This window comes from Branchiostoma floridae, unplaced genomic scaffold (genome assembly GCF_000003815.2).
Source record: "Branchiostoma floridae strain S238N-H82 unplaced genomic scaffold, Bfl_VNyyK Sc7u5tJ_1341, whole genome shotgun sequence".
In the NCBI taxonomy this organism is placed as follows: domain Eukaryota; kingdom Metazoa; phylum Chordata; class Leptocardii; order Amphioxiformes; family Branchiostomatidae; genus Branchiostoma; species Branchiostoma floridae.
The window spans coordinates 402,452-413,579 of record NW_023365703.1 but is presented as its reverse complement, the minus strand read 5'-3'; the positions used below and the strand labels follow the sequence as shown (position 1 = coordinate 413,579).

The window sequence follows — 11,128 nt, the reverse complement described above, 5'->3', positions numbered from 1 at the left end:
AAATTCAAGGTCACCTCGTTCTTGATGATACATGTCGTTTCTAATGTATAGTGACACACCCCCTCCAGATCTATTCTTTCTGCAGTGGTGTATGTTGTTATAACCAGGTATACTATAATTTTCCGCGATATTTTCTGTTAGCCATGTTTCTGTTAATGCAATAACTGTAAAATGTTGGTGCAGGGAAGAGATATATTCATTCAGTTCATCAAAATGGCATGGAAGGCTTCGTATATTTAAGTTGAACAAGGATAGAGTGTTACAACAGGGTGTGCTACAAGATTTATTAAAGGTTTCAACAGTATGATATTGGGAAGTTGTATTTATAGAAGTGTAAAAGTCATTCAGAAAGTTAGTATCAGGATCCAGTGGGGAGATTTGTGACCCATTATCTAAATTATTCAGGTCACATGGATTAAAAATCAAGGTGCTAGGTTGTGGGGGGTTTGAGTTCATGTTGGGTGGTTAAGGGTTATTTGACTTAGCTCAAAACAGTTCAGGAAATTCCGTGTCTTCAGTGTCTGGAGTCGGCTCTAGTGCGCCTGCGATCTGCTCCTCCCTCTCCAGGTGGGTGGACAATAAGTTTGTCAAATTTCAGGTACGCGATGTTTCCACGTTCACGTGCAGCTTTCATTTCCGGGATCAGTTCCTTCCTCTTCTGTCTCACCTTCTCGGAAAAATCCTCGTTCATGTAGATAGTGCTTCCTTTCAGATACTTTGCTCGTTTGATGATTGTGTCCTTGTCCTTGAATCTTAGCAGTTTCGCTACGATTGGGCGCGGTCGTCCTCCGTCCTGAAAACGTCCGTTCCTGTGCGCTCTTTCTATTTCTATCTGTTTTGGATCTAGCTTCAGTTTTTCCTTGAGTAGATCCCTTACTTTCTGCTCACACTGGTCCCAAGTCTCGTCCTTCGTGTCAGCGACTCCGTCAATCAATATATTATTTCTTCGCGATTGATTTTCAAGGTAGTCAACTTTGGTGTCGTTTGCGGTGATGTCTTTCTTGAGTAGGGTTATTTCTGTTTCTATGTCCTCTACCTTTTGTACATGTCGATATAGGTTGAGTTTGTTGTCGTCGATTTCCTTTTGTGAGAAGTGAAGGCTGTCCTTAATCTCTTGAACTTCCCGTATAATGTTGTCCATTCTCTTGTGGGTTGACTCCATAATCGTGTCCAGGAATGATTGAAGTTCCTCTCTTGTAGTTCTAGTAGTTCTTTGACAACTGACAGAGATACAGAGTCGTCTTCGTAAGTGTTGCCTTTTCTTGGTGCCATTCTGCCGGGGGGGGGGGGGTACTGAAATGACAAGAGATACTCTCGGCAGCGACGAGCTGGTGATAAATCACCACAAACAAACACAGACTATGTAAAAAATCAGTGTAAATGTTGCAGAGAGAGAAACCTACCGGCGGGGGCTCCAACTAAGGGAGCCCGCTGCGGTGTTTCCGCTGGCGAGAAAGTGGCGTCCTTTGTTGTTGCCCGGATACAGCGTCCTTTGTTGTCTGGGAGACCAGGTTTTTCCGTCCAATATCTCCGCACAGATTCGTCAAACGTCCAATTTTCTCATACAGAATAAGCCTTAAGACATTCAACTTTCAGATTCTGGTATGATTTATGGACGATGGCAAGATTTTAGGACAGAATTTTACAATATATGATAAAGATGGGAGCTCAGACAAAAGCAGCTGCCGCCATCTTGGACCGTTCCAATATCTGGCATAAACGTGTCCCCGTAACCAAGGAGCTTATATTAAAGCTCCTTGCCGTAACCTATATGTAGGTATTGGTTGATGAACATTTTGTGTATTATTGCTTTTGTTGAAGATGTTTTGTATCCTGTAGTTATTTGTTATGAATTCTGAAACATACTCTGGACCTTGCAAGTTGCCAATACTATTATAACGTGATAATATAAACATCATAAAGATTCCCTACACCTGTTGTATGTTACCATAGTACCCATGTGATAACTATCCACATAAATAGTAGAAATAACACGAATATTATTACATACAAGTCATCATCAACAAACATAAAGTCGACAAAAACACTCAATGTTTCATGGAGGTATGAGGTCGCCGAACTCTAGTTATTTTTTTAAAGATACTGCGTCGTCTTCCTTGGGCCAATGGCTGGTACAGAAGTCCTCATGGGTTGTGGACTCCGCCGGCACCCCGTGGGTTCACCACGGGGTGACATATGATGCCGCTAAAGTCTTGGATGGGGATGATAAAACTAGCTGGAACCCTCAAGATACCGACCGTAACCACAACCGCTGGTTCATCGTACTGGACCTCAAAGCACCCCATACTCTGACCCGCATCGCAGTCAACAACTTCGGAGACACCGAGCATGACATCGCAGCCTTCAGGTTGCAGAAATCGGAAGCTGGGAGTCCGTTCAACTGGGAGGAAGTCGTGTCCATTACTACCGTGGATGGAGGTACGAAGCAGCGCCAAGAGTTTGGCGGTTTCCATGGAACAGCGCGGTATTGGAGGTTCGTGATCACTCGGACTCACGGAGGCTGGCAGCCCAGGCCAACAGAGCTGAACTTCTACGGAATCACATCCTCGTCAGGTGAGGAAAACATTGTTTATGCCTTGAACGACAGGTTTTTCAGTGATATATAACCAGCTACAAAATTAAAATGTTCTTACTCACATGTGATAGCTTGTGGTAACTTTCATAGTAGATTAGCTCTATTCTAAACTAGAGTTCCATAAACGCATACCTTTGCCAAATAAACCAAGTTTGTTATGTACAATGATGTCTATAGACATAAACATATAACGCATTACATTTTATTTTATATGTCTCGAGTTGGTTCATAACGTTTCGCCATTACTTATGTAAATTATATCCCAATTTAGATAATCAATATCAATTCTCTCAAGCATACCGGCTCCTTCAGCTCCAAAATAGACGAAAGCCGACGCACTCTTAATTTCTGCCATTTTTTTTTTTCATTTGTGACTTGAAAGTCCTATAGTGGAATGCAGTGGATTTATAAAATTTATCACTGATTATGCAAATGACCCGTCAATTTGCATAATTAGTATCTCAGTATGTAAGTCTTCACTTAGGCTAACTGCATACCCAAAATCATGACGATCTGTCAACAATGTCATATTTTCCCATTAATAATGCAAATGAGGTTAAAATTTGCATAATTAATATGTTTTGAAATTTCTCTCTTTCTCAGCTACATATGTGACAAGTTTGATAGCGCTATCATGAAATGCAGTGGATCTATAAACTTTCATAATGAATTGCGTAAATTAGCTGTAGATTTGCATAATTATCATAACATTATGTAAGTAATTACTTCAATTGTTTACATACCAAAAACCTTGACGATTAATCAACACGTTTTTACGTTATTCTCGTCCGAAGTTTGAAAAGAAACCGTCGCCTGCAGTTTACCACTCAAAAGTCATGACCACTGCATGTCCAGAACACGGGATACCAAAAATTAAATTTCGCTGCAGTACCTTGGGAAGTCGCTAGAGTGGCCATTATCAAACTACACCATTGTTTTCCCGACCCCTACCCACCAACCCAATAAAATCAGGATCCATCCACAGTTTCTCGAGTTATGCTGTTCACACACAGACAGACAGACAGACAGACAGACAGACAAGCCTTAAAAAAGCCTTGCCATTCTGGCAACGGTAAAAATGCAACTGACAGATTCCCATTAATTATCAATGCATTGGCCAAGGAAGTTGCCCAGAAACAATCCAACACAACATCAGTGTACTAGAGAGTTAAATATACTTGCTGGGTTCTGTGCCTGGAAATCCATATGCCACCTCACTTTGAGAGTATCAGCATTGACCTTCACATCAAATGATTAAAAACCCCACATCAAATGATGTGTTTGTATCCCGCAGTTATTTGTTATGAATTCTGAAACATACTCTCTACATTGCAAGCTGCCAATACTATTATAACGTGATAATATAAACATCATAAAGATTGCCTACACCTGTTGCATGTTACCATAGTACCCATGTGATAACTATCCACATAAATAGTAGAAATAACACGAATATCATTTCATACAAGTCATCATCAACAAACATAAAGTCGACAAAACACTCAATATTTCATAGAGGTATGAGGTCGCCGAACTCTAGTTATTTTTTTTTTTTTGTGTGTGTTAAAGATACTGCGTCGTCTTCCTTGGGCCAATGGCTGGTACAGAAGTCCTCATGGGTTGTGGACTCCGCCGGCACCCCGTGGGTTCACCACGGGGTGACATATGATGCCGCTAAAGTCTTGGATGGGGATGATAAAACTAGCTGGAACCCTCAAGATACCGACCGTAACCACAACCGCTGGTTCATCGTACTGGACCTCAAAGCACCCAATACTCTGACCCGCATCGCAGTCAACAACTTCGGAGACACCGAGCATGACATCGCAGCCTTCAGGTTGCAGAAATCGGAAGCTGGGAGCCCGTTCAACTGGGAGGAAGTCGTGTCCATTACTACCGTGGATGGAGGTACGAAGCAGCGCCAAGAGTTTGGCGGTTTCCATGGAACAGCGCGGTATTTGAGGTTCGTGATCACTCGGACTCACGGAGGCTGGCAGCCCAACCCAACAGAACTGAACTTCTACGGAATCACATCCTCGTCAGGTGAGGAAAACATTGTTTATGCCTTGAACGACAGGTTTTTCAGTGATATATAACCAGCTACAAATTTAAAATGTTCTTACTCACATGTGATAGCTTGCGGTAACTTTCATAGTAGATTAACTCTATTCTAAACTAGAGTTCCATAAACGCATACCTTTGCCAAATAATACCAAGTTTGTTATGTACAATGATGTCTATAGGCATAAACATATTACGCATTACATTTTATCTTATATGTCTCGAGTTGGTTCATAACATTTCGCCATTAATTATGTAAATAAGATCCCGATTTAGATAATTAATATCAAATTCTCTCAAGCATACCGGCTCCTGCAGTTCCAAAATAGACGCAAGCGGACGCACTCTTAATTTATGCCATTTTTCTCAGTTGTGACTTGAAAGTTCTATCGTGGAATGCAGTGGATTTATAAACTTTCCTCACTAATTATGCAAATGACCTGTAAATTTGCATAATTAGTCTCTCATTATGTAAGTCTTCTCTTAGGCTATATACATACCGAAAATCATGACGATCTGTCAACAATGTCATATTTTCCCATTAATAATGCAAATGAGGTTAACATTTGCATAATTAATATGTTTTGAAATTTCTCTCTTTCTCAGCTACATATGTGACACGTTTGAAAGCGCTATCATGAAATGCAGTGGATCTATAAAATTTCATAATGAATTTTGTAAATCAGCTTTAAATATGCATAATTATCATAACATTATGTAAGTAATTACTTAGGTAACTTATATACCTATAACCTTGACGATTAGTCAACACGTTCTCATGTTATTCTCGTCCGAAGTTTGAAAAGAAACCGTCGCCTGCAGTTTACCACTCAAAAGTCATGACCACTGCATGTCCAGAACACGGGTTACCAAAAATTAAATTTTGCTGCAGTACCTTGGGAAGTCGCTAGAGTGGCCATTATCAAACTACACCTTTGTTTTCCCGACCCCTACCCACCAACCCAATAAAATCAGGATCCATCCACGGCTTCTCGAGTTATGCTGTTCACATACAGACAGACAGACAGACAGACAGACAAGCATTGAAAATAACCTTGTCATTCTTCGCAACGGTAAAACTGCAACTGACAGATTCCCATTAATTATCAATGCATTGGCCAAGGAAGCTGCCCAGAAACAATCCAACACAACATCAGTACTAGTGAGTTAAATATACTTGCTGGGCTCTGTGCCTGGAAATCCATATGCCACCTCACTTTGAGAGTATCAGCCTTGACCTCCACATCAAATGATTGAAAGCAAATGGATGCCTGCAGTTCCAACAACACGACTAAGGGGTCCAAACTCACAGCAATTTATCTCTATCCCTATCTCTATATACCACTCATCAAATCTTTACTAATTAGTTATGCAAATTAGCAATACGTTTGCATAATTAATATCTCAATATGGAAGTCTTCACTTAGGCTATCCACATCCCAGATATTATGACGATCTGTGAACACGTTCATATCTCCTCATTTATTATGCAAATTAGGTCGCAATTTGCATAATTGATATCTATCGACATTTCTCTCCTTCCCAATGACATATGTGACAAGTTTTAAAGTCCTATCAGGAACTGCAGTGGGCTTATAAACTTCCCTAATTAAATATGCAAACTAGTTGTCAATTTCCATGATTAGCGCTTAGCATTCCATTATGAAATTCATCACTCACTCTATCTGCATTCCAAAAATCATGACGCTCCATCTGAAGTTCTCGAGTTATTCTTGTCCGAAGTTTGAAAGGAAGCCGGCGACTGCAGTTCCAAAATAGGCCGCTAGGGGTCCCAAACTCACAGCAACCACTATCTTTCCCGAGGGCTCTCTACCGCTTGAAATTCACGAACGCAGCATTTCCAGAACGCGAGATATCAAACATAGAGGTCCCGCTGCAATACCTTAGCAAGCCGCTAGGGGGCCCATTATCGAAGTCTTCTCGAGTTATACTGTTCACGGACAGCGGGACAAACAGACGCACATGGCGAAAACATAACCTTGGCTATTCTGGCAAAGGTGATAATGATGATGATGAACCCTATATAGGGGGGGGGGTCTTTTTAGACCCTGCGCAAACTTCCATGTCACATAACGACAGAAATGCTTAGGCTAGAGCCATTAAATCCTTCCTAAATTTAGTTTGCAAATTTTTTTCAAATTTTTAAAACATTTATTCTTTTCGTGTTGCTATTGCAACCGTTTGTTAAGGGGCCTTTTTCACAAAAATTGCTAATATCGGTTCAAACTATGTATTTTTTAAACATTTTCTTGGATGTAAACTCATTTGTTATCTATAATGTCTTTTATAATTAAATAAAGATAAATTCTGCGAATTTTATGACGTCATCTACAAAATTCAAGATCTCGGACCATGTGGCCATATCTTGAATAACTAAATAACTTTCTTCTAAAATGTGTTTTTGGCTTGTTATTCATCAATAATGTTAAATGAACGTTTTTAGTCTAGTCCCATTCTATTTTGCCATTATGTGCTGAAAAATTGTATTTTTGAAAATCCAAGGTGGTGGATAAAAGATGGCGAGATCAACTCGTATCTTGAATATGCATGCCATCATTTTTTTTACTTCATATGTTGCTATTGGCAAAACAAGTGACAACAAACATTATCATTCCTTTATTTGCACTTGCTGTCTCGTTCATGTAGCACACTTTAAAGTTTTCTGGAGTTTTCTCATGGTTCCAGCCAATACAGTCAAATTCATAATATACGTCAACATTTTCTGTCTCGTTGGACCACATGCGCCGTCAGCACGCCGATTCACACAGTGATGTTTCGTGTCGTACAGTTGAGTAGCGAATAGACATTTTAACTTATGGACTCAAGTTTGAACCCGCGGTGGTGCCATTTTTGTTCGAAAGAATCTGTCACCATTTTCTCACTTATACGGTCGTACATTTGAAATTGAAATGTTGCTTTACATAAATCTTTGCTTCTTGTAATGTTTGTACGTTTCTTCTGATGCTAATTCTGTACATTCATAGATTCACAAATGTATCTGAAACATTACAAATCTGGTGGCGTGGTTTACAAAAATATATTCCCAACTCGTCTGTGAAACGGAACAAATAAAAAAGAAACATTGCAGACAGTCCTTTTATTTCATGAGCACAATATACAATATTCATGCATATCTAATGTATTTCTAAAATTGTACGTAAAGGAATCATAGCTAGCAGTGCTAAAAATAAAACTCACATTGTAAGAATACGGCTTTATTGCATTCCCAAATATAATGTTCTACTCCAAATATTGTATAACCAGCAAACTATTAGAAGGAATGTCGACGAATCGACAAAAATCTCTTTGTGCCCAACAGGCATTGGGTGTAAAATATTTATCCCTGTTCCTAGGATCATGTGAAAGAATCGACCTAGAGGGCGTGTCCTCGCTAGAAATCTACTGGTCTGGTTGTGGCGCAGTAGCGCTCCCCCGCCCCCTGCCCCGGATTGACCAAAATCCCCGGCCTGGATAGGGTTAAGCGTCGCGTATTTCTTATAACTGTTACCTGGAATACGAACCTATGCATACCCCGGCATTTACGTTTAGTGAGGCACCACTTTGTGGTGCAATATTAGCACGTAGATTCTGTCCATACTAGCCTACTGTGCACCCAAAACATTTGCAGCACAAAGAAGTATCAACATCTACTCAAGGTACCATTTCTAGCCATAACTCGGAATTAGTATCATACAATAACTCTGGTGATAACGGTCGCAGTTGTACTCATTTACGGTCAAAAACTGCGCAAAACATGCACTTGGACAAAGTCGTTGTCTATGGTCATGTCTATCTGCCCTAACATTTTCCTGTAAAATATGTGAATAAATGAATGAATGAATAAATGTATTATATATACGTCAAACTGTCAAGTGAAAATTATATTCTAGCCAAACTGATGTAATAGCTATATAGAATACATTTCGATTCAGGCGTTCCACACCGGTCCACAATTTCCGTTAAGGTTCGGGCGTTGAAGCCGATTGTCAGGCTGGGGTCAATTTAATGATCAAAACGCGCTTCCGGTTCCCCTCTGTTGAATCATCGAATATCTTTCTCGAATATTAGAATTTATGTTTTTAACAATATTCTGTTCGATGGCCTAGGGCTACGATTCTTCTGTCTTGGGATACGTTTGTATTTGAAATTAGTTTATCTTCTGTGTATATCCGCATCATCTTGCAGCGCTCAGCTGTCAGTAACCTCTGGCGATACGGAAAACACGGTTTGTATGATATGTACTAAACGTCAATTTAGGCAAACAAAGTAATAGTTGACTGCGAGCTTGTTACATTTTGCCGATATTTTATTCAATAGGTGTGGCGAGATGACTTCCGTTGTGGCCAGCGTTTCCTTGCAGATGATGGTGCCCCTGCTGAATGTGATCCTGACGGTGAATACCCATGCTGCTCCGATGGTTACTGGTGCAGCAAATCGCCTTACCACTGTGACTGTCTTATCTGTGTCGACTACAGAAAAAGAGGAACAAGAAAAATGGGGGGTGGGATAATTTTTTTTGGGGGGGGGGGGGGCACCATTGACAGGAAGTTCCTGCCTAAGTTCATTGTACCTTGACTGATCGGATGTTCCTATAAGACAAGTTGATCTAATTATGTAAATGACCACCCCTGAAAACATAAGAACAGATGAGAGGGTGCGAAAAAACGGCTGGTAAATTTATTAACTTGTTTCCTTTCGCACTTTAATTTTCTTTAAGTTTTTTTTTTTTTTTTGCATTGCTTGCCTATTTTCGTCCTTTCGATTCATTTGAATTAAGCAAAAGAAAATTGACAAGCGTATACATGTCATTCATATAATAAAAATTAACATTGCATGATCTGATAAAAATGTTGTTCCTGTCAATAAAACGTTTTGCCACCGTTGACATAAAATTCCTTGGAAAATCCTTGTACAATCTACTAATGTCCTATTTCTATGAAATTTCAAAATATGATAAGTTTTCATCCATGTAATGTTTTATAAAATCATGAATCAGTATTGAACTTAAGGCCTTAGAGAAATTGAAAAAAATATGGCCCTCATGATCTTTTGCATAAATTATTTAAAGGGGCTTTATTCTCACCTAATAATGTCAAACCGTACCACATAGATTAATGAAATTATACATATATACAAAACACAAAAAGACCACAAAACTGTATTTGTTCAAAACGTCCTGGAGACTTAACGATGCACATTCCCACTATGATATGATATGATCTCTTTGTTTGGAAAAGTGAACAATATAGCCAATTAACGTGTCCACGGGCAGGGTAGCTGAGTACCTGAGCCAAACAAAAGCCAGGTCATGGATTGTTCACATCTTCCCTTAAAAGTGGAATATGTGCAAGACAGTTTGGCTTGGGTTATATCAACAAAAAGCAAACGCGGCTGTGAACAAGGAACATAGTACAGGAGTTGTAAAGAAGCACTATTTTCAGAATATAACATGCACCTTGGGATCGTTGGCACATTGGCATGTTAAGTTCCTTTTAATTTACTCTTTCTTGACCTCTCATTCTAAAATCATATTACATGTGTCATAACGCTCGGCGTGAGATGAAAAACGTACTGTCAGTTTTTTGGCCGTCGACAATTCAATCATATTCTAGACGAGATGGTGTCTAAGGCCAGCAAGCGACTCTTCCTCATCAGTAGACTGCGCCGATCCGGAGTACCAGCATCTGATCTCAAAGGGTCTGGGTCAAAGCGCTTCAAGTCAAGCGCCATCCCGGCCATTGTGGAAACGCTTACTGAACTCTAGCTGAACTTTACTCCTTAGTGACACTACTACTATTATTGCCTCCTCTTGGTGACTTAAGAACTTGTTTTTAACAAATTTGTTTTGTTGAAGTTTTAAAAGGTCTATATTAATTCTAAGCCTATGAATAGAAGATTACTTTGAACGCAACAAAGTCGTAATACTTTGAAATTGCATTTCAACTAGTAACTATTGTTATGAATTTAACATTGACCCCTTGTTTAACCCTCAAACCACCGTACCTTTTTTGTGACGTAAATTACCGTATGGGGTCAAAACTGATCCCATAACGTTTTGTACAAATACAGTATTTTTAATGACTCTTTTTGTGATTTATATATATATATAGCTTCATAAATCTATGTGGGACAGTTTGACATGATTAGGTGAGAATAATTCTAGCTCATTGTCATAATTTATGCAAAAGATCATGAGGACCACATTTTGCACTAACGCTATTCATACCGGGTAAGGTTTTTTTTTATGCCTGCACCAATTTCAAAGTCACATAGCCCCTGAATAGCTCATGCTAGAGTCACCAAACTTGCTCCCTTTTGAGAAAATGTTGATAGCAAGCAATTTAAGTGAATAAAAAATGTTCATCATTTTTCATGTTGCCATGGCAACGGAATTCTGACAGGCCTATTTATTTCGCAATTTTCTAATTTTGGCTTAAACATTCAAATTTT

General features: G+C 39.4%; 1 protein-coding gene across 1 annotated transcript; it reads right to left on the bottom strand.

The window, feature by feature from the left end:
* Nucleotides 1-514: 514 nt before the first annotated feature.
* Nucleotides 515-1,162, bottom strand: LOC118407423 (protein unc-13 homolog C-like). Its single transcript, XM_035807898.1, has one exon. It carries the CDS (start codon nt 1,160-1,162, stop codon nt 515-517), a length of 648 nt encoding a protein of 215 aa, XP_035663791.1.
* Between the last annotated feature and the right edge of the window lie 9,966 nt (nt 1,163-11,128).